The sequence below is a fragment of the Porites lutea genome, chromosome 1, assembly GCF_958299795.1.
Source record: "Porites lutea chromosome 1, jaPorLute2.1, whole genome shotgun sequence".
Taxonomy (NCBI): Eukaryota; Metazoa; Cnidaria; class Anthozoa; order Scleractinia; family Poritidae; genus Porites; species Porites lutea.
In genome coordinates this window covers 21,625,728-21,650,514 of record NC_133201.1, presented here as the reverse complement: position 1 = coordinate 21,650,514, position 24,787 = coordinate 21,625,728, and the positions used below count along the sequence as shown (strand labels likewise).

The 24,787-nt window shown below is 39.2% G+C and overlaps 2 protein-coding genes across 3 annotated transcripts in view; one reads left to right on the top strand and one right to left on the bottom strand.

The window, feature by feature from the left end:
• Positions 1-9,236, bottom strand: part of LOC140946754 (uncharacterized) — a 15,796-nt gene extending 6,560 nt beyond the window's left edge. Inside the window, exons 1-4 of the mRNA XM_073395865.1 lie at positions 8,811-9,236; positions 5,281-5,343; positions 2,182-2,261; positions 378-508 (exon numbers count right to left, since the gene is read on the bottom strand). Of these exons, the coding sequence (XP_073251966.1) occupies positions 378-508; positions 2,182-2,261; positions 5,281-5,343; positions 8,811-8,884 (348 nt within the window). The 5' untranslated portion in view covers positions 8,885-9,236. The remainder of the gene's footprint in view (positions 1-377; positions 509-2,181; positions 2,262-5,280; positions 5,344-8,810) is intronic.
• On the top strand, positions 9,178-24,787 carry LOC140946738 (Parkinson disease protein 7 homolog). 2 transcript variants are annotated; one of them, XM_073395855.1, is made up of 7 exons: positions 9,178-9,253; positions 9,336-9,465; positions 18,547-18,648; positions 19,670-19,729; positions 19,813-19,882; positions 22,203-22,283; positions 22,935-24,787. In XM_073395855.1, exons 2-7 carry the CDS (start codon positions 9,370-9,372, stop codon positions 23,090-23,092), a joined length of 567 nt encoding a protein of 188 aa, XP_073251956.1. In that variant the 5' UTR covers positions 9,178-9,253; positions 9,336-9,369; the 3' UTR covers positions 23,093-24,787. The 2 variants fall into 2 exon arrangements, with proteins under 2 accessions (XP_073251956.1, XP_073251949.1); XM_073395848.1 differs by having other exon boundaries at positions 9,203-9,465.

Here is a 24,787-nt window from a genome sequence, read left to right as displayed (position 1 = left end):
GTTGCCGTAAAAATGATGCTTAATCTCTCTTTTATTTCAAAACAACCATGTCAATTCTTTGTCTTTACTTTTATGTCACTCCACTTCAAATTCAGTTTTCATCCCTATATATTAATCAAGATTTGTTGCTTAATTCCTTTTTCAAAATATAAACAATTTTTATGTCATCCAATGCTGCTGAAGTAGAGAGGGAATGATACTTGCATTCCCTCCCCATCCATTTGCTTCTTTCCCTATTTCCGGTTATTTGCCTTGCACTTGAGCTCCTGATCACTCAAACTTTTTTTGGTCTCCCTAGAAGGTTTGAGTTATCAGGAGTCAAACTGTACTTTTAACTCTGAGGTTCCCATAAAAAACAACAAGAAGAAAACACTCACACATAATTCAGACGCAAATGTTGATGCAAACAGTACCATGCCAAGAATGAGGGATCCAAAGCCAAAGAAATGAAATGCAATCTTAAGCTGCCATGGCACAGGTTCCATGATTGCGAATAAAAATGCAAAAGCTGAGAGTAAAAATAAAAATAGGATCTGCATTGATTCCACATGTTGCTGCACAAGTTCATGTTACAGTATTTATGTACATGTATAACATGCAAAAACACAGCCTATGACTGCCCCCTTCCCCCTCCCCAAGGGAAAAGCAGCCCCCATGCCTCTCCCCCAGACAATGTTGTTCTTTGTTGAGTAAGGTCAATTGAAAATAACAATGGATAGTGTATTTTGTAGAATGGCATGTCATGTGCATGTTGTGATTAAACAAGGTGTTTAGTCGGGTTGCACTTCACTTCAGAAAGCTGCATGCACTCTACAACATTGAAACCAGAGGGGATTGAAGAGGAGGGGGTGCTGTAACTATCGGCGGCACAAAATTTTTGCGGGAGTTTATTTTTGTGGATTGGCGATTTTTTGTGTTTTGCAGGAACTAATTTTTGCCATTAGGACAGATTGATTTTTCTTGCTGGGAAGTGATTTTCACGATTTTTAGAAAGTACCCAGTACATAGCATTGATAATTAATTTTCGCTTTTACTGAGTATGTGAGATAGAAATACATAATTATTTTCAAGAAATAAACCATTATTTCGTTGTTTCTGAATGAAAGAGACAAGTTGTGATTGAACAGACACGATTTCTTAGTACTGTATTTTTGTGTAGTGAATTTAAGTTAGAGCATATTTACGCTGGAGTAAATTTTGGTGGGAAAAATGTTTGTGATAATTTTTGTTTGCGGGAACTTATTTCTGCAGATTGCGGGAAAAAATCGTCAAAATTAGAACTCTCAAAAATTTCATGCCACATGGTAGCTTCCAGGATATAGCACAAAGGGCGGGATGCAATGAAGTGGTGAGCTATAATCAACTAACCTAATTAAACTTTTAGTGAGATATTTTGCAGCACATGCAAAATAAGCAAGCAAAAAGTCAAAGTACAAAAGCAAATCCACAATAAAAGTCATAGCCATGCTACAAAAAATTTTGTTGCCAATTAATTTGTCGGCAGTTTAGAATAATTTATTGTTGTCCATAAATTTCAGTTAGAAACGGAATTTTTAGACCACCGCCAAGCCCTGAGCTACTACATGTAGTAGCCACAGATCAAATATAACCGGATACATATTATACGCTGAAAAAAATTTATTGTTTGTGAAAGAAACTCAGTGTCATGTTGGACACTAGCACTACAAAAGAAACTGCCAGGAAAGAAGATGTGTTTTTGCACTTGTGTTGAACCTTACTGCAAATTAATAGTCACAGGTCAAAATTTTGCATATCACAAGGACGATTTTGCATGAAGACCTTCAATTTATCCTTGACCTCATTGATGGCATCCGCAATGCAAAATACCTCTTGAAAACCCCTGGAAACACCATTTCTGAGACTCTAAATTTCAAAATGACCCTTGATGCCACAGCCCTCAAGAACTTGTGCCTCTGGTGTTCCAAAGCCACCTAGTGTACAATATCAGCCTGCTACTTAAAAACTTTTTGACAGCCCTGAGCCCCCCCCCCCCCCGCCCCTCTCCAAAGAATGGATGAGGTTTAGCTGTAATTATTGGAATTTCCAGAGGTATGTGGGGTCTTAAGTGGAAGTTATGGATATGATCTGGACCTGCACATTGTTTTTCAAAAAATTAATTACATAGTTAAAAGAACACCAGACAGAGAAAGTACACTATACCTATCATAGCAAATGTAAAAACAATGCCTGCAACTGAGATGTTGAGCAGAGGTTCATCACAGGTCCGAGAACTTGGAGGCCTACAGCAAATAAAATAAAAAGCAAAAGTATTAAAGTAATATAGAAATTTTGCTTTAAAACGCATTGGCCCCAGCTTATTGGCCACAGTAGTCCATCCATTTTCTGGTCATTATCTGGCCAAAAAGAAGCAAAACAGCCCAAACTTGAAAGCACTGCACTGTTTATAAGTCAAGCACTTCCTGATGCTAAATATCAGCTTCTGAAGTTCAGGCACGGCCAGAAGGCAAAATGTTGATACTTCTACATTTCATTTAGTTCTCCTTCTCAATTCTTTTGCAATTCTTTCCTCATTTATTATTTTTTTGGGTTGGGCTGGGCAATAAATTATTACTAGGCTCCCACTCAGGGGAAAAAGTTTCAACAAAAATTGTAAGGGTTGTGAATTAATACTTTTTCAATAGAAAGTGCATGGTATGTGGATGGGTAAGTAGTCAATTTTCTGGTCAATCTTAGATGTTCATTTTCCATTTTTTCTCTGGCCTGTTTGCCTCATTCATGCCCATGAAAGATCTCTTTCTCCTGCTCGAGTTGTAGATGTCAAAAAAGTCTATGACCATTCAAACCAATGACATCACAAGTAGTACAAGGAATGGGGATCCTCATGGGCAGATATGGGCATTTGAAGGGTAAAATCATGGGTTTGAAAATACACCCCTCAAAAACTGTGGAGTTTTTGCACCTGCTAAGTCACTGGCAGTTGGCAGCTCGCATCACAGACAGAACTAAACTTCTGGTTAATTCCGCCTGCAAAACAGCATCAATATCCTTGTTCTAGGCCTCCAAAAGTCTACCAGGGGTGTCATGATTTGCATGTCATAGTTGATTTGCCAATCAAGTAGAAGGAAAAATTGAAACAAATGTTCAGTAGTTAATTGAGTCAGTTGTGGACTGAGAATAAGGATATCAGCACTGCTTTGCAGACATTAGTGACAAGGGTTAGGTTACATGTATGTCTGCGACGCAAGCTAAGGCAGTCTTAGACTGCTTGCAGTCCGCCTTTTCTCTTAAAATCCGTCTAGTTCTTATCACATCCAGTGCGATTGCAAAACACAACGTTATTATTACAATAAGGGATTGAGACCAGACGAGAAAAGACTGACTGCTGACTCTTTTTTAGTTAAACAAACCCTCTGTCAACCCAGAAATGGAGTAACCTATTGGTCAATTGCACAACTGTTGACAGATAATTGACTGGTCTGTGGTAAGATTGCAAGCAATAAGAATAGTCACGCGTCACAACCAACTGCAAACAATAGCGAACCAAGCAGTAATCTCAGTAATTAATAAAACTTTTGAGGATATCTTACATATCTTACGTTGTCCCCAGAAAAAAACAAGAGTCAGCAGTCTCTTATTTTTTCTTCTCGGGCTTACGGCCTTGTTTCTTGCGGCTCATGGCTTTGCCGCTCGCGTGCTTAGGTTTTGCGTGCAGTAACTTTGCAAAGAAAAATAAGAGACTGCTCGCAGTCTAAGGCAGTCTCAACATACCATGAAAAGGAATTAAGGTTTAATAGAAGGTTACCTATAGAAAGATCTTTTACAGGTCAAAATTAAATTCAGGTAAACATTTTTTAACCTAGGGTGATTCTCAATTTCCTTTGTCTCCTAGCCCTAATTATTCATGAACTAGGACTCGGAGACAAAGGAAATTGAAAAGCAACCTACGGTTAATAACAAATTTTATTGGACACTTTCTGTGACCCATATTCAATGTCTGCATTAACCCTTCAAGCCCCAATATCCACAAACAAATTCTCCAAACTGATCTCCATACATTTCCTTTAAGAATTAGTTGAGAGAATTTTATAAAAGATCAAGGCATTTTCTCTTTGGTGATCATTTTATTAATTCTCATAACCCTCTCTCTTGACAATGTATGGATGCTGTTAGGAGAAAATTGATGTTGGTCACTATTGGGACTTAAAGGGTTAACAGGGTTAATGACTGTACCTTAATTACTATTAGAAACCCTCAGATTGCAAATGGTTGTCTTACTATTTTGACATGAATACAAAGCTACAGGAATGATAATTATCATCTGACATTAGGTATATTTGAGTAAGATCAGCTGTTATTTGCAGGTTAATATTTCTTACATTTTACATGCGATTTTGATTTATTTGTGTCTCAAATGTTGAGCACTCATGGATGTGTACTACATGTATTAGCATTTATTTATAAAGTTAAACATCGGTAAAAAAAAGGTTATGATCACTCAAAATTTGCCACTTTAGAACAAGAAGGAAACTGAAGCTGAAATGTGTCCCACAATAATATTTATTGTTTCTGGGGTCTCTACTGACGATGTGCTGGTCAGCTACAATGTATTTGGCCAAAGTTTTTTTCCTGTCTCTTGTAACAGTCCCAGAAGTCACTGCAAACGTAAACTTGATCAATTTTTCTTCTTGTTTCTGTAGCCAGTAGAACCTATTACAGTCAAGGCAGGTCAAGCGTACCCCTCAAGATTCTATTAATGAATATTGATATTATTTGAATAATGAATCCGTTAGTCGTTCCTGTAACTGGTGTCAAATTCAAAGCAGCATTTCTGCATGCGTAATGAGCAGTGAATATTTTACGAGAACTCTGTATTTGGTCACATTGAAAATCTTTGAATGGATTAAGTTTCTTAGAAGACATTTACATCAAAATTTAATTCAGGAAAACGGAGCCGGTAGAAATTATTTCATAACTGCCTCGCTTGTGAATTCAGGGCTCATTACGCATGCAAGAATGTAGAAATCAATCTGAAATCTACGACTACCAATGGAGTCAACTTTAGAAGAATAAATTCGTTAATGGATTCTTGGGGGGTACGCTTGACCTGGTTTGACTGTAAGCTGGCTTGCTCTTTATGGCCTTCTTGTGTCTTCCAGCTGGTCTTTAATACATGTCTTTGTCAAGTCAAGTTTGACACCATCTCAAAGAAGAGAATCACTTCTAATGGTTAACAGCTCTTTCCAACTATTTTTTCAAACTAAAATATTATGTTACTGTAAATAAGTAGTCAATACTTACAGCTGAATCACATATACTTGTGGTATAATGAACATAAGGGCAAAAAGTACAACAGCAAGTCTCCTGTTGAAAAAATGAGGTTGCAATTATTAATGCAATATTAATTTTATGAAATAAATCAACATTGAAAACTAATTGAATATTGTTCTCAGTTCATGCAAAAAAATGTCTTTTTTTTGCCAATGTATTTAGCACGAAAGTACTAATAATAGGCTCTTTGCATGACTGTGATCACGTGATCAACTTTCAGTAAACATGAAAACAGTTCACTTATGAAAAATTTTGTTAGCACAAGCTGAAAGAGCATATTGAAATTAGGTAACCTGAGCATTTTCAGCCGTATATCTCAAAAGCAGTGATTGCAACTGCCACCGAAAGTTAGAAGCATTTGTATGAGAAAAACAACTTTTGCCACGCAGTCACGCTTGCTTGGTTTTTCCTACAAATCCTTGTAAACTCTAAAATTTTTAAACTGTCGTTAAATCTTTCCCTTATGCATTTATAGGGCTAAAATTGCCTGCTAAGAATTAAAAGGAGATTTGAGCGCTGTAAGGAAATATTTCATGACAGTTTTGAAAATTTTGAAATTATAAGGATTTGTATTGAAAACCATGTAAGGGCGACTGGTTGGCAAAAGTTGTTTTTCTCATGCAATCGCTACTTTTGAGATATACAGCTGAAAATTCTCAGGATACCTAATTTTATTATGGTCTTTCCGCTTGTGCTAACAAAATTTTCCAAACATGGACTGCTTTCATTTTTACCGAAAGTTGATCACGTGATCAAGTGATGCAAAGAGCCTGTAATGGAGGACACTACTTTAATGTCTCCTTCCAGTGATGGAACTCCCATTTACATGACTTGTAATGTGTGATTCCAGAAAATATCCATACCGCCCCCCCACGGATGGTCAATGGAAATTCCTAAGGGGTGGGGGGGGGGGGGGGGGGGGCTAAAGGGTAGAAATTTCCGAGGGGTATGGGGTGTGCCCACGAGAAGAATTTTCCACAGGGTTGTAAAAGACGCAAACGATCGTACGAGTCATACTCAAGTATATGTGGATTATTTTGATTTGTATCACAACAACAATCAGAAATAGATGCCCTTTCGAGAAAAAACTTAAAGATGTAATGGTCGGTCTGTCCAATGTTTGACTTTGACGAAGTCTTTAAATAAAATTGTCCTTCAGGCAAATCAATCGCAATTCTCAACAGGTCCTTTGCTTCTCCGGGAATAAATTTTAGCGCATCGGTTAGTAATGTTGATTATGTATCTAGAGTGCAGACTCGATTGCAGACTAGTCTGATAAAAACTTAGGTCAATCGAGAAAAAACATCGTCTACCTCAGCACTATATTTCTCGAGCTTCGTGTAAACAACTTTACGCAAATGTCTGTTGACATTCAGCGGGAGCTCATCACGACAAAGCGTTGCGTGACGACCCAAATGAGAGCTTTGCTGTATTTTATTACTGACTTCCAATAAAGTACCGTTGAAGGCAAGCTGTTTGTCGAACAGACTTCTCGCCAAATCAACTTTTGCCCGAAAATATTAATGATCTGCTTCTTCTTTGTCGAGGAGACTTTCGATCACGTGCTAGGCGATGAAATAGATCATGTTTCACCGATGTTCATTTATGAACACGAATCGATGCAAATATGGGACGCAAAATGAATATTTCCATATTTTGTTCTTTTATAACCCAAATACCGTAAGTTTTTTTGTAATTTCTGAAATTTGTTTAACTACAAGCGTAATTCATTCAAAGTTAAAATTAATTACAAACATCGACTTTGTGGTGACTTTAGGACCCGAGGCCGAACATTTAACACTAAACTTTGTTTGTAAGTTAGTTTTTAGTAGATCGTTTTGAAATTCGAATATCTTCACCTAGTTTAATGTTAAATCAATAGTTAACTTTGAAGTTATGCTGTACTAATGTTGCTTTTAAGATGAAACTGACTTAGACTAGACGGGTACATCACTGAAACTTAATTACGGTATCAGAATTTCAACTTTAGGACCGGAAGCAGAAGATGTATCGATAAACTTTGCCTGTAAGAAGATTCCTTTAGAAATTCGAAAATGTTCACATAGTTTTATTTCAATGAATAGTTCAAATTTGAAGTTATACTGTAAATGTTTTCTTGAAATGACATAAACATATTAATCTCTGTTTTCATGCCTCGCGCATTTCGCTGGATGGACTTATAAAAAAGAGAGACTGCTCATTATCAAGCATGCTCTACCAGCATAAGAAATACAAATTGCCTTGTAAAAGATTACAAATACGTCAAAGATTATAAAAAACTGTCTTAAGATGAGAACAGTTAATTTTAAGCGGTACACAGTCAATAAATTATCTCTAAATGCGGCAAATAAAGGCCATGAAAAGGAAAATAGGAAATTCCTGGGGGGTGGGGGGTTATACATGACCCCTCTGGAACCGAAATTCTGTCGGGGTGGGGGGGGTCTAATCGGAAGAACCATCAGTGGGAGGGATATGGATATTTTCTGGAATCACACAATCACACCTGCCAACTCTCCCGGTTTTCCTGGGAGTCTCCAAGTTTTTCATCAAATCTCCCGATCTCCCAGTTAGAGCACCAAATCTCCCAGATAAAATGGATTTTTGAGCATTTCTGTTCTTTAGTTTGAAATTTAGTCCATTTTTTCACAAAATTCGACCTTTTGTTATTCATTCTACAGTTTCTGGGACAAATTTTGCACATGTTTAGTCAATGACAAAGATTAGTTCGTCATTACAACGATGAAAGATTTTGATCCCATGTACGTCATGTAAGACGTCATAATTATAATGTCCTAAGGCAATTTGTTGGGGCGGGATGGGGGGTGTTGGTGCTGTTGACATTCGGGGATGGGGGTGGGGGCAAAATAGAGAGTCTCCAGATTTTAGATCTCCAGAGGTTGGCAGGTATGCACAATGTAGTCATCTGAGCCACGTGAAGGTTTGGCTATTTGCAAGGCAATGGAATTACTTTTATTTCTAAGTCACTTTAAGACCCTGACTGTTGGGGTGGCCCTGGGAATTGAACCCACAACCTCTCGTTCTGCAGTCAAGCAAGCTACCAACTGAGCTATTATCCTGCTGCGGTTTGAGATCTATAAAAGCTACTGAATACAACTATAGCTTGCTTATCCATCTGTACCTACTACGACATAAGCATTAATACTTTCTGAAGTTGTTGAGGGATGGGGGGGGTAGGGATTTCTTTCAGCTATTATAAGCATGACTCTCCTGTCCAGCTACATGTACTTTCATGCAAAACAATAAAAAAGCACAGCGAAAAGTACCTCCCTAACTGTTTGATCCCCGCCTAATAGTTACTGCATATACCCAAAAAATTCAATAGGTGTCAGGCCTGACTCAAATCAAAAAGGAAGCAATCTTTTATTGGATCAGGGCTCAACAGGCGTTCAATGGACAATGTCTTGTCAAGATGACTATGCATTTTTGTCCGCATAAGCTTTCGATTTCACCACAAACTAACAAAATTCAAGTTAACTTACGCTGCTCCTCGGGAATCTTTTGGAAACCATCTGGTAAAGTGATAAGCGCAGTGAGCAACAAAGTAATACCACATTCTGTACGCTAGTCGGTCCCTTCCACCAGTCACGATTAAACTCAACTTGTAAACAATCGTCGATAAGCTCCTACACACACTGTATTCTACATTTTCCAATCAAAGCTTGATTTTACACTCTAAGAGACCTAAATAATCCTTAAAATTGGCTTGATATAGGAATTTCTCAAAATGTTTGGGTAGTGAAGAAAATATTTACGTCTTCATGGGAACTAAGCTACTCTGGAATTTAGCCACCATGATGTGTCCCATGATTCCTTACACTACGTTTAGTTTGTTTCTCTCGTCTGATTGGTGTTTCTTTTCGTCCCTGCAGGAGAGGAAATTTTTTTTTCTTAAACTCAAGACTCCATTAATACTGAAAGAGAGGTTGAAATTGAATTTATTGATAAACTTTAGAAATACTTTGCAAGGATCTCATGCTCTTTTATCGCTTCTGCGTTTCGATTAGAGGTCTGGGTACTAGATTGTTGTGCTCGTCCAACATGGCGGATCTAAAAGGCAGTGCACTGGTTATTTTGGCCGAAGGTGCTGAAGAAATGGAAGCAGTGATCACTACAGACGTGCTTCGACGTGGGAAGGTAACTTGGCGTATGTAACTGCTTCTAATAAGTTTGTGGGTGTGATATTTATGGAAAATGAGAATGCAGTTGAGTTCATGAAGTACACACCTCAAAGTATTGCCAAATATATAGGGTGAGGACCTGTTCCATGGACCCCCACTTTGGACTACTTTCATGGACCGGGTCCATGGACCCCCTGTTATGGACCAGGTCCATGTACACTTTTTCTTAAGTAATGAGAATTGAACAAAAACAGAAATAGTGCAAAAATAAGATTTGACAAGATGCTGTTCACAAAATATTTAGTTGTGCTGACGTACTGATCTGTTTGCACATGTGTGACCTCTTAGGCAAAAACGTTCCGAACGCTTAGCCGTTTTTACACGGATAGCCGTTCACCAGCCGTTCGAACGGACTGCAACCAGTTGCAAAAATGATGAAACACTCCCACGAAAAAACGACCTTTCTTGCTTCAAATCGCTCCTGGTCACAGGTCTGTAAAATATAATACTGACCTCCCTCCTCCCTCCAATTCAAAGTTGTTCCTCCACGTTTTGAGTATGGTCTTGTATTGCTAGCAACTTTGATAAGGGGTGGAGGGGGGATCACAAGCACAAGATCATGGACAGGCCATTTATGCCAAAATACGGTACAGTGTCTCAAGTACTTTTGCAACTGGTTGTGGCATGCCGTTCGAACGCCTCGAGCTAACCGTTCTAAAAAATTCATCATCCATTCGAACGGTTCGAGCTATGCGTTCGACAAAACTCATCAGCCGTTCGAACGGCTCGAGCTATCCGTTCAAGAAAATTCATCAGCCGTTTGAACGGCTAGAGCTATCCGTTCGAGAAAATTCATCAGCCGTTTGAACGGCTTGAGCTATCTGTTCAAGAAAGAAACAGTAAGTTATTTTGGCAGCCATTCCAAGAAGACAAGACGAGACGACTTCAAAACAATAAATTCGCCATTCTTTGTTAAATGACGCATGCCGCCATGTTCACATTACACAAACAGTCGTCACGCTTCTGTTCTTTGTTTACCTCCGCTTAAATGATACTCACTTCACTTTTTACGGAAAAACGTTTGATTCACAAGCTCCTATTAAATTGAAAACCTTATGGTCCTTACGTGTTCGTGGCGGCTTAAGAAGCCACGCACTTCTGCCTTGCGAGAGAGATTTATAATTTCAGGATAAACATTGCTCACAAGATAAATGTGACACTTTATTCGCTTTGGGCTCTTCGTTTCACCATGTGCTTCGTTTAGCTTGTGTTTTCACAGGCGGCGCAGACGCGCTGAACCACATATTCCTTGATTTCACGTGTAGTGCTCGCTGGCTTTCAAAACCCATCGCAACTGCACGAGAGCTGCTCATTTATCAGCACATACTTGACCTTTTCGCTCTGCCAGGCACCGTGTTATCAAGCTTAACGACCGCGTCCCCTCCCAACAAATAGGGAACTTAAGCATCGTGAGAGCAAAACTTTAACAAGAGGTCATCATAACTAGAGGTCACTTGTCACGCCACCAGCCTATGAGTTGTGTTTGGCTTGTCAACACATTACTTCACTTGATACCACCAAACGTTGGAAATAACTCTGATAACGGCTCCCACACGGCCATGATCGGAATCGAACTAGCTGAGAAACGCAGTAAAATAGACAATGATACCAAGGCAAAACAATATAAATTTTGAACTATTACATAAATATTTTGACTCCTTTGCAGTAAATTTAGTTTTTCACTTCACATACACATTCAGCACTGTTGTTTATAAATTAATTCCACAAACAGTACGTCTGGGCCGCCGCCGTCTGAGATTTCGTCCTCTGAGATTATGGAAATTTGTTTCACTTGAATAGAACTTGACACTATTGAATTGCATGCTTTTTGACTGCAAGTTGCTCGGTTGTACCTTATCTTAATAGGTCGAATTCAATAATAAAAATATTTTATTATAAACGGTCAAGTTTCGACTCGTTTCAAGTGATCTTTTCACAGATTGTGTCAATACGGGTTGTAGAATTGAAGTTATGACTTGTTCTTGCCGTGTCAAAATTATGCAAATCAACGCAGCCGACAAGGCACGCGCTCGTTTGTTTATTCTTTATTTCGTTCGCACTGAGATATCAAAGAGGAAAAATAAGACAAGGAGAAGCGTTGCCTACTCAGCGAAAACATTCTGGCAGCGAAATGTATTAAAATCATTGCTTTAAATCATTGTCGAAATGTTTGCGTGACATTATGTTTAATTAAGGAAATGAGCGCGGCAGAGGCTTGATCAGGGATGTTATTCTCAGTAGAGAAATTCCCTTCACTCTAAAAAGACTGATTTTCAATGCAGTACTAGTTTATTTGAGGTTTCGAGGTTTATTTCTCATCATAAGTGAACCATTAAATTAATTATTTGGTACGAAAGTCGTTCGATTGATAATAATGTAAACACAGGGCCCCACAGAAGCGGTGTGTCCATTTGTATGTTATTATGTCATCCTTTCGACCTTATCCCGTTCGGAAATTTTGATTTGCCGTTTATCCGTTCAACCTCATCCGTTCGAAAATTTCAATTAGCCGTTTATCCGTTCGACCTCATCCGTTCGAAACATTCAAGAAGCCGTTTATCCGTTCAACCTCATCCGTTCGAAAATCTTAATTAGCCGCTCATCCATTTACGGTACCCGTTTCGAACAGCTTGCCTAACCGTTCGTCGCCCGTTCGCTTGCCGTTCCGTTCAGTGTTCGAACGGCTAGCGTTCGGAACGTTATCGCGTGAGAGGTCACATGTACAGTCGACGAAGAAGAAGACTGTCAAGCCAACGCGCTCCCGTACAAAGACTCGCATTATGAACAAGCTGAAGTTTAGAATTCATTGCTTTTAGAGCAATCGTGACTGAGTCACATCGCAATTCTCCATAGTTGATGTAGCTAAATTCAGTTTAAGCTACAATTCACTTCTTCGATATTCGGATCTGTAAATCACTTATCCATGAGAATTAATCATCCTGCTAAAAACGCTAACAAGCTGGGCCCAGCGGGACCAAACATTGACCTCTCAGCATGAAATACAGTGAAACCTTTATTAAGAGGACACCTCTATTGAGAGGACGCTGACACCTAAAAAGTACCTGAAATGGTCATTTCTATTGTTGCCAACCTGTATTAAACAGACACTTGTGATTAAATTCCACCACCCAACATGCCAGACACTGGAAATGCAAAAGATTGCCTCGAATTGCCACCCACAAACTTTTCGATTTTTACTTTAAAAAATGTGACTTGATTATATAGTTTCACAGTACAGTACCGGGGTGTTGTTTTCTATTTCGTTTTGTTTGTATAGAGCTTGTTTTGCTCACCTGATTTCTTCAAATTTGAGTTGCAATCTATGTTTATGGTACTATGATCAATTGGTCCACTTTGATAAAGAAATTGATGCAAACGTTTATATATATCATCATAGTCTCTCAGGGAGTATTCTGAATGTTTCCACTGTTCATTTGAATGGCATTTGACACCTCATATGACATCTATCCAAACCTGTATTAGGCGGACACCCTGTATTAAGTGGAGTGTACAGCATTCCCCGAGGGTGTCCACTTAATACAGGTTTCACTGTAAGCAGCAAAAAATTCACATTTGCTCAGTCAAAACGTTTTCCTCCAAAGCATAACCCACTCGTCAGAGGAAACAATTTATAAGAACAAGCAACATTTTGGCGTGAGGTAAAAGTCGTGTGTTTACATTATATAAGCACGATTGAATAATACTCATCAATCAAGTATTGTTTGTTGTTGTTGTTGTTTTTAATCTTATTTTTGCTCTTATTTTTTCTGTTTTTGTTCATTTCTCACTATTTTAAAAAAACTGTCCATATGGACCCGGTCCATGACAGGGGGTCCATGGACCGGTCCATGAAAGTAGTCCATGGACCCGGTCCAAGGTGGGAGTCCATGGACCCCTGGTCCATGTTTTGTCCTCACCCAAATATATATCGCAAGCTTAATTAGGAAGACCTCAGATAACAACATAGATCTCCAGAGGTTGGTGTCTCTGTAACAATGACCTCAACCAGGTTGACGTCCAGCAATTTAAGTGACAACAAGGGATTAGGTGGAGTGCTCAGTCTTGTGGACTCATAAAACCTGGTCGTGGTCATTCTGTGTAAAGATTTTCACTTAATTAATTAAGCTTACTTGATTTATCCGATCCGACCTTCCAAAAGGTTGATATCACTAAAAACCAAAGAAATCTCTATCTGCTGGATAGTTTAGTTGGTTTCCCTAATACTTATCTACTGGATAGTGATTTATCCAGTGGATAGCACTTTCCAGGGTTTTTGGAGTATCCAGTAGCTTTTGAATAACTGCCAACTGTGCCCAGCAGTGAGTGGGTTGGTGGGTTGGTAGGTGTGGCCAGCTCTTTAGATGCAAAAAAGGGACAGTACTTAGGGGTCAGACTTCCGATTACAGTTATTTCTCTTTTAGTTGATGTCCTATTGATTGTTAGTTTTATGTGAAATTCACACAGATGCAAGAATCTTTAAATATAGCATGCATTTGAATATTTTGTAATGTAGTTGTTGTTATAGTATTGTAATTTTCACGCCCTGTGTTGAATTTCATTTGCACGTGCTGCTAGACTCATTATATATTCAGTTTCGTTTGTACCTTTGGGGCACTTGATAGAGATTAAAATGTCTGTTCAGTAACCGCTTGAACGTGTGGTTTGCTGTGTTATTACATGGTGGCAGCGGTGGCCACTTCTGCTTCGTTTTTAACCGTCTACGTTATACAGCATGCCCGGTGGTAATACCTCCAATGGACAGTCTGGTACGGTAGTGCCGCTATCGCCGACTTTTCATCAGATTACTCCGCCGAAGTACCTTGACTTGAAACATAGTGGAGAAACTGCCGAAAACTGGAAGCTTTGGAAGGAGAAATATAACAATTATTTTGTCATTTCTCGTTTGGATCGGGAAACCCGGGAGTTTCAGTTGGCGATGTTCAAACATACAATCAGAGATGATGCGTTGAAAGTCATCAAAACATTCAACTACGCCGAGGGGGAGAACTCGAGTGATTGGCGCGTTGTATCGGTACAACAATGGAGTCAGTTGATAGTTTTGTTGCCGAGTGGAGGAATCTGGCCAAAACATGTTATTTTTGCGATTGTTTGCAGGATAGTTTAATCCGTGATCGTATTGTGCTTGGCATTAAAAACGAGCAGATGACCAAGGAGTTGCTGAGAATGAGAGATCTTACTCTGAATCATTGCATCGACGTGTGTCGCAGCGAGGAAGTTGCTGAGTTGCAAATGAAGTCGCTGTCTGGGTGGGTGGATAACATTAATCAAGTAAAGTCAAGTTCTAAAAAGCCTCGAGCTCCAATGCCGGTGGACGGGCAGTCGGCAAAGAAAATTTCCTGCAAATTTTGTGGTTATGACCATCACCCTGATAGGAAGATGTGCCCCGCATGGGGAAAGAAGTGCAAGCGATGCAAGGCAAAGAATCATTTTGCCAAGAAGTGTAAGAAAGTTCCTGTCCATAATATTGAGAGCGAAGAGGAGTTAGAGGAGATCAGCGTTGTAAGAGTACAGGCTTTGAGAGGGAGAGCTGTGTATGCGAGAATGCTGGTTAGGCAGCAACCGGTGCAATTTCAAGTTGATTGTGGTGCAAGTGCAAATATTTTACCTCTGAAGTATACTGAGGGCAAGGAACTAGACTCGTGTTCGCAAACGTTTGTCATGTGGAATGGAACTAAAGTGACGCCTGTCGGTTCCTGTGAGTTGCTTGTTGTGAATCCGAAAACTAATGAGAAGTACAAGGTCCAGTTTCTAGTCGTGAAAGAGGATTTGACCCCTCTGCTTGGCTTAAATGCAATGCAGAAAATGAAGCTGTTAACTGTACACAAGGAAAACTTCATTAATGTCATGGAGAATGCAAATGATGATCTCACAGCTAATTACGTGGATGTCTTTAACAAAGGTCTCGGAACACTTCCAGGAAAAGTTCGCCTGCAAGTTGACCCAGATTGCAAGCCTGTTATCCTTCCAGCAAGAAAAGTCCCTGCGTCTGTTCGGGAGAAGTTCAAAGAAGAGCTCCAAAGGTTGGAACGTCTTAAAATAATCACTCCTGTTGATGAACCGACAGAGTGGGTTAGTCAGATTGTTGTAGCTGTATTGACCCGCGACCACCTAATACTGTGTTGAAGAGGGAACGTTACCAAATTCCCGTCATTGATGATTTGTTGCCCGACTTGACAGATGCACGTGTGTTTACAAAGGTTGATTTAGCCTCTGCTTTTTGGCATCTGGAGTTAGATTGCGAGTCTAGTATGCTCACGACATTTGCTACGCCATATGGGCGATATCATTGGCTCCGTTTGCCGTTTGGTCTCAGTGTTTCGAGTGAAATTTTTCAGAAACGTCTCCATCAAGAGTTACAAGGTCTCCCGGGTGTAAAGTGTATTGCAGATGATATTCTCATCCATGGCATGTGCAAGGCTGATCATGAGAGCAATCTAGATGGATTCATGCGCCAATGTCAGCAGAAAGGTATCAAGCTCAATGCCGAGAAGTTAGAGTACAAGTGTAAAGAGGTTCCATATCATGGGCACCTACTAACCACAGAGGGTCTAAAGCCAGATCCAGAGAAAGTGAGACCAATCGTTGAGATGCCACACCCAAAGGACCGAGGTGATATTTTACGCCTGAATGAAATGGTCAATTATCTCAGCCGTTTCCTACCTCACTTATCTGATGTGATGAAGCCTCTGCGAGATCTTACCCATAAAGATGCAGCATGGCGTTGGGATGATTTGCAAGAGAAGGTTTGGAATGATGTCAAGACATTGATTGCATCAGCACCCATTCTAGCCTACTACAAGCCCACTGAAGTGCTTGAGATCCAGTGTGATAGCAGCCAGAGTGGTTTAGGTGCAGCTTTAATGCAGAATGGTCACCCAATCGCGTACGCTAGTAGAGCCTTAACAGAGACGGAATCTCGCTATGCGCAGATTGAAAAGGAGATGTTGGCAATCGTGTTTTCAGTAGAGAAGTTTAATGACTTTACCTTCGGTAGAAGAACTGTCGTCCATACTGATCAAAAGCCACTTGAGTCAATTTTCATGAAACCACTTCATCGCGCTCCTAAGAGGTTGCAAGGAATGTTGATCCGTTTGCAAAAGTACGATTTGGTAGTACAGTACAAGAGGGGAAGCAGAATGTTCTTAGCGGACACTCTCTCTAGAGCTTATCTTCCCTCGGGTGCGCAGATTGAGTCAGAGTTTGAGACAATCAACATGATGAATTACTTGCCAATATCTGAAGCCAGGCTACTGCAAATTCAGCGGGAGACAGAGCAGGATGAATCACTTCAAGCTCTGAAGGCAGTGATTCAGCATGGCTGGCCTGAAAATAAGAGTACCCTGTTGCTTCTAGCCTCTCCTTACTTCGATATGAGAGATAAGCTGTCCATTCAGGATGGTCTGATTTTTAAGGGAGAAAGGATAGACAGGTACCCAAGGCTGCCAGGAGTGGTCTCCTAAGAAGTATTCACAATTCGCACCTTGGAGTTAATGGTTGCCTTAACAGAGCGTGTGAGTGTCTTTATTGGCCTGGGATGACAGGAGATATCAAGAACTATGTGTCAACATGTGAAGCCTGCAGAGAGTACGAACAGGGTCAAAGGAAGGAAACACTCACCAGCCACGAAGTACCTAGTTGGCCGTGAGTTCGCTGCAGCAGACCTATTTGAGTTAAATGGAAAAAGTTACCTTGTGACTGTGGACTATTTTAGCGATTTCTTAGAGCTCGACCATCTGAGAAGTACATCCTCTGTCTACATCATCAAGAAGCTTAAAGGTAATTTTGCGAGACATGGCATTCCCGAGCAACTCGTTACTGATAACGGGCCACAGTTCGTCTCGCGCGATTTCCTGAAATTCTCTAAAGAGTGGGATTTTGAGCACAGAACCAGCAGTACTAGTCCTTATCATAGTCAGTCGAATGGAAAGGCTGAGAGTGCCGTTAAGCAAGCGAAGAAAATTCTGTTGAAGTGCAGCAAGGCTGGTTCAGACGTTTTTCTCGCTTTACTGGACCACAAAAACACACCCTCTGCGAGTATGCAAATCAGCCCAGCACAGCGGCTATTAAGCAGAAGGACAAGAAGTCTCCTCCCGATGACTGCTGCATTATTAAAGCCATCTATCTGTAACAATGACGCCCGGATGGCCGTGTAATAAATCAGATTTAACTTTAAAATGAACTACACTTTATTTGGCCGCCATGACACCCGGAAAACATGACCCACATAAATATCCATGATCCTTTGCACGTTTACAGTAACCGAGAACTTCCGCTAACACAACTTCCGGTAGACAATAATATCGGTACATTACGTCATCTGTTTCAGACGAGGACGTGACACATACAAAGCTTCATCGCCACCAACAGCAACAAACCAAGTACTACAACAGAGGTGCGCGAGACCTCCAGCCCTTAGAGCCCGGAGATACCGTGCAAGTTCAGCCCTGGCGTGCGGGAAGAAAAGAGTGGCAAAAGGGTGTCGTAAAGAGTCGCATTGACAAAAGATCTTACGAGGCTGAGCTGCCTCAAGGACTCCTTCGACGAAATCATGTTGAGCTACGCAAGTCATCCACAGAGACACGCGAAGATACACGCGAACAGGCACCTCCAGATACACGCGTGGAAACATTCGACCAGCCGCGCGATCCGTTGTGCTTACTTAAGCCTAAGAGCTCTTTCCAAAGAACTGAATTTCATTCATATGCACTTAGTCGTTTGTTTTGTTTTTTTTTCTGTTAAGTTGTTTTCTTTTTTCTCTATAAAAGGGAGGGTGTTCTAGTATTGTAATTTTCACGCCCTGTGTTGAATTTCATTTGCACGTGCTGCTAGACTCATTATATATTCAGTTTCGTTTGTACCTTCAGGGCACTTGATAGAGATTAAAATGTCTGTTCAGTAACCGCTTGAATGTGTGGTTCGCTGTGTTATTACAGTTGTTACATATTAAAGTTTTAATTAACTTAACAAGTTAAAGAGTATTTATCAGAATGGTTTTAATTTGTTGATTTTGTTTCAGGTTAAGACAGTGGTTGGAGGTCTTGCTGGTGCAGATCCTGTCACATGCAGTCGATATGTTGTGGTCAAACCAGATATGAGTTTAGAGGATGCCATTAAGCAGGTAGGAGGTAACATGTGAAAAAAGGAAAATTTTGTCTTCTTTAAATCTCAGAAAAAGAGTCCTTTAGAAGTTGCCTGGAATTGTCGTCTTAAACAGAATACTTTCAGTCCAACCAGAAAAGTTTTGGGGAAACAAGTCTGTATTTGAAGCTGGACCAGTTGTCTGTTTTGGGCCTGTTTTAACTCATTTGCCCCTGAATCACCTATAGCTGCCCCTGCAGATCCACGTCCCTTCTACTGCCTGTGACATCCTCATTTTTAATGGTCAAGGACAACTTTGTCGGCTAACTTGTGCAGACCAGGGTGAAGAGATCTTTCTTTCAAACCATGCCAGAATGAGCATGATTCAGTCAAGGAGACTGGAGAAAAAGGGAAAAAAAAACGTGTAACATTGACCCAAAAACTTCCATGAAAATCCTGTTTCACTACCCACCTACCTTTCCTTTCATCTAATTCCAAAATCCTAAAAGCTTTCCCAAAAACTATTCCCAACAAAATAAAGCTTACTAAATTCCCAGCGAAAGAAAAAAAAATGGGGCAAGAAAAGTGAATTTATGAAGAGTAGAGGAGAAAAAACAAAAAGAAAAAGTCAAGACTCGAAATTTTGCTTTCTGCGCATGCCCAAACTTCGCAAGCTAACATTTTGCATCTGGATCAGAAGGCCAGGAAGTGTACGACCTGTAAACAGCTTTGTGGTAAGTTTTGCATAGCCCCTTTATAGTCAGACAATGACTAGAAAACTGCTCAACCAGCTTCCAAATGCGATTTTTGGCAAAATTCCCAGGAGCGAATGGGTTAACACTTTAATGATGCCATTCTTTTTTTTAAATTTTGATCATTCCCTTTCTCAGGACCAAAACTTTTGGAAGTTCAAATTGAAATTGAAAATCAGTTTTCTTTGACATGTGAAGACAGGTCATAAAGAACATGGAGTGCAAGATGAACAATGCTTGAAAGGGAGAACACAGCAAGGGGAGAGGGAATGCTTGTTTGATAGAAAAAAGTTTTACTTTTATTTTTAGGGTCCATATGATGCTGTTATTTTGCCTGGTGGATTAGGAGGATCTAACAACCTTGCTAAGGTATTTATATGTTCTAATTTTAAATGAAAATTTTGAGAGCTGATGAGAGTTAAAGGCTTACTTTAATTCTGGATGATTTACAGTCTGCCAAAGTTAAAGAGATTCTCCAGGAACAAGAGCAAAGTGGAAGAATAATTGGAGCAATTTGTGCTGGTAAAGAAAATTTACTGTGATAAAAGGCCTAGGTGTAAACTCTAGAAAATTGGTCCTTTTTTTGTTTTTCTTCTTTTTAACATACTTGAAACATCTAGAGAATGATCTGTCAAGATTTTATTTTAATAGTAACATTCTGAAAATCGTAATCACTCTCTTTTCTCTCTTTTTCACTCTCTGAGTTTGAGATGACTTGAATCTGATACGAGCCAGATAGCAGCAATTTGTTATAAATTGTGCAAGTGATCAGGAAATGTTTTTAAAGGCCCATGGGGATGCCTTTAATACAATGTACTTTGCTGTCAGGCTCAGCTTAACAATTTTAGATGTATCCTTAAATCTTATGAGGCTCCCTTAGTCTAACTGTATTATGGAGTTAGACGTCTGCAACCTTTCTGAGATTAGGAATGATAAAATTGCAGCTGGAACTATTCAGAACTGGAACAATCTTACCAGGTAGAGGGATTTTCGTATGACCTTGAAAAATGGTTTTGGTAAGTGTTTGTTATTTGCCTTATCTGCGAGAGAAAACCCTGCTATAGAGAAGGCATTGTTCAATTGGTCAATCATGTCAAGCAATATGATGTCAAAGTGAAGTATCGAATGATTTAAAGAAAGTTCTTTGGGCATGAATTTTTTTCAGCCGAGTGTTCGGTTAACCAACCAAAAGCCAGGCACATTTGTTCACTTGTTTTCAATTCAATTTCAAATGAAAATCGCTCTTACCCTAGGTAACACTGTTGCAGGTGGCTAGTGGGCAAGCCTGCCTCTAAATATAATAATTGAAGCCTAATTAATAATCCGTAAATGCGAAAGGTAATATCTTAATCAGCACTGCTATAGCTAAAGCTTGTTGCCTTTGAGTGCTTTTTCTATTCTGGTTATCAGTGTTCTCCTTATCAGGTGGTAACCGGTAAAAATTTACCCTTCTTACAACACTTCTTACCGCCTGCAACTGCTTTAAGTGTTACTAAATATATAAGTTGTCTAAAAAAACATGCAAGTTGTGATCCAAGCCAATCCTCACAAGAAAAGGAAGTAAATGCAGAAAAACAAAAGTATACACAGCTATTCTCTCTGACTACTTTTTTAAATGCTAACTGGTACTTTCAAAGCACTGCAGGCTAACAATTTTTTCACGGGTTTCTGTCCCAATTCTAGAATTTCTCAACAGCAGGAAAAGTTCGCGTCTCCCGTGACTTGTGTTAAAACTAAATTAACCCTAGCAGTAAATGTAGGCTTCTTCGTAAAATTCTTTGTTTTGAGGTGTTAAAAGTACTTTTCAGTCAATTGGTTGACAGGATGTTCAAAAATGAAAGCCTTCATGAATGAAAAGTCTCTCCCCCTCTGCCAGGAGAGTGTGCTACTGGTGCATATTTTTGGCCTTACTGGTCAAGAATGGTTTTTTACTTGCTGAGCTAAAATTTAGGGAGAACACTGGGTTATGAGCCCGTCCTTTTATAAGCCCTCCTAAGATGTAAAAGCCCCTGGCTTATAAACGCAGTTTATGTTACATGTGTCGACATAAGACTAGTGCTGTCAACTCTCCCGGATAATCCTGGAGACCCCCGATTTTGAACCGTTTCTTCCGGTCTCCAGATTAGAGTCTGAAATCTCCCAGATACATGTAATTGCCGAAGTTTGCTATTTCTTGTAGATTCGCCTTTCTGTCAATGAAATTTAAAATATTTTGCATTGTTTGAGCTATTTAACTTTTAACATCGAACGTTTCCTCAGAAACCTTAGTATGCCATTGTAATATAAGCAGTATTATGTGATTGGTAGGAAGTAAACCAATCAGATACAAATGTTACAATTCCAACAACATCTTTTTCGCATGTTTTTTTGCACAAATGACGTCAAGTTTCGTGCATTATGACATCATCTATCATTCCTTCCCTGTCAATTCTCAATATTTGAAGATTTTGGGGGTTGACAGCCCTGTAAGACTGAGTCTACTATTTTGCTTTCATATCTTAATAGTACAGAAAATATTGCGGCAGTAACTTTTGTTTACCTTGTTTGTGGAACACCTTGAGGTCTGAAACTGAACAAAATCTAGGTCCTAGTTCAAACCTTGCTGTCATATTTTTTCCTTAGACAAGAAACTTAGCTTCACTTTATATCTCTTCACCCAAGTGTATAAACACATATGTAGGTACCAGCAACTTGGTGTGATGGACTAACATCCTATTCAGAATGGGGGCAGGGGGGGGGGAGGGGGGAGAGGTAAAATATTCCCAGCTGCTTAGTTTTGCCGTGGAAAATGGAATAAGCTCTGGGCTGATGAGCCATTTGGTTTGTTTGTTTCATACTGCAGCCCCAACTGCTCTTCATACTCATGGAATTGCTAAAGGAAAGACTGTCACATCACATCCTTCTGTGAAAGATAAACTGGATGGTATGTTTTCACATGGCATACATTTTTCATTCTAAATTGAAAAATAAACAAATATTTGTGTAGCCTGCATATTTTTTGTGAAAAGTTAAAACTATACCATGAGTTGCTAAATACCATTTTAAGGAAGTTAATTTTTAGACAATTAGGTTGAGTATTTTTTGCCAAGTCTTCATTGAAATTATTGTTTGACTCACCAGGCAGCACTGTATGTCCTGTAACCACAAAATGGCCCTAAAGTGTTTTTTTTGTTGACCTTATTATTTACTTTGTATGAGACTTATGTTTGGTTGGTTTAATTCTATTTAATTATTAATTATTAAAAATAGAAGTCAAACCTCCCAAGCATTTTTTATTATTAAAAATGGAAGTTAAACCAACCAAACATGAGTTTCATAGTAGGTCAACTAAAGTTGAAATCCTGCAATATTAAGAAATCTCTGTGTGATGTCTGACAGTTCTTTTTCCTATCCTTTAAAGAAATTGATGATGTTCTTAATCTGGAAACGTAAGGATAGGATAAACGTTGTCATACTATAAAACTCTGTATATTTTAAATGTATGTATGGTAACTTTTCTGTGTTCCTCATGCAAATGAAGAACTGCCGTTACTTAAGTTTGGTGGTGTAGAATTTGATTGTTTTTGTCTTTAAGGTTACACGTACTCCGAAGACCGAGTTGTTCGTGATGGAAACCTGGTAACTAGCAGAGGACCTGGTACTGCTTTTGAGTTTGGTATTGAACTTGTACGTGCTGTACGAGGTGATGATGGTGAAGCTGAGAAGCTCGCTGGCCCAATGCTGATTAAATAGTTGCTTTCAGTCAAATCAGCTCAGATTTGGTTTAATAGATAAACCAGGGTGCAACTACCTTGATGATCAATCTGACAATCAATCTTTCTTTTGTGTGAGACTTGTAGGAAACAATATTTATCTCAAGATGTTAAGGAACATAAAAATATTTTCATAGATGTTTAGTTCAATAAATATAATAGAGACACCTTAAATATTTCTTTTAAATTTGCCAGTCAATTTTGTGTCAGGGGGCTAGAGCAAGCACAATGGCGATGGATTTAGAGGGCAACAAGAAGCACCCTCTTTACATTGTATATTAACATGTTAACAGTAAGCCTGGACATGTTATAAGCAGAGAAGTAGCATGAAATTTTAAAAGTGTACTCATGGGATGAAAAGTTAGACTGCAAAGGGCACTCCAAACTTACCAAGCTAGGGTGGTCTAGGGGCATGCCCTCCCCCCCCAGGAAATTTTTCAAATTTGGGGGCTTAGAAATGCTATTACCTTCTTCTTTCTGCGAGACATTTTCAGTTCACAAATACAAAGGAAAATGCAGTCATTGTTTAGTTATTGGTTCAAAAAGTACAGTGCTTATGGAAAAAAGGATAAAACAGTTAAAAAAATACCAACAAAATTTTGCAAAAACAGCTTGAATGCTGACATGTTCCTCCAGGTGCTCGAGAAACAGGGAAAAATCCCTCTTGGCCAATGCATGAAAAACATGGTAACAGTTGATTGACGTCCACCAACCTGCAGGTTTGAACCGAAGAAAAAACCCTTTGAAGGCGTGTGTTAGTGGTAAATGCTATCAGGAAAAATTTTTTTCTAGATTTCAGCCATACGCACAGTCGTATGTGTGTATATTGATGTTTTCTATGCTCCTGATAAGTAATAAAAATTTTAAATTATTTTTACTATCAGAGCTCTTATTAATTTTGTTTATAAATTTTATTGGTTTTTTGATGCGGTAGTTGCTGTCATTTTTTGTGGCTGCTTTAGCTGCCTATTATGTTTTCTCTCTTATGGTGATAAATTTGAGAATTGATGTTTTCTAGGCATCTTCACAGGTTGAAGCTGTTTTGAAGAATGTAAAGAAGGAACCAGTGACAGTTGAACAGACTTTAAAACTAAATGTAAAGAGAAGACATTATTAAAACACTATGAAACATAACATTGTGGCCTTTCTGACAACATTAATTGAAATAGCTGTATCCTTGATATAGGATTGCTATATGGTGATGGGCACCAAAACCTAGCCCCTTGAGTAGAATACACCCTATTCCTTGTCCCATCCAAGTCACCATGGTCTACATATTTAGAAGCCTTGATTTTGCTCCGGTTTAAGACCCCAGTATCCTCAGACTTGAATGTTGCAATCATGACAAATGACACCAGTCTTCATTAATAACGCTGCTACTCTGGAAGTGTCCCAAAGTGATACTTACTTACAACAGATGTTTACAAGGCTATTTTCATTTTCAATAAAATGGGGATCTTTGCTCATATCATAAAGGAAGAAATAGCATATTATGTAGTGAGTCTAAGTGATTGAACTTTTTCCTTGACTTTTAAGGACATTTAAATAATCAGGTGTGACTTCTTCCTGTTTAAGTTAAAACAGGGTCAATTGTTTACTTTAACAGGAAAAACTTATATTTAAGATGCATAATGAACTATCATTTTTCTCACAAATAAAGTCTTTGGTAAAAATA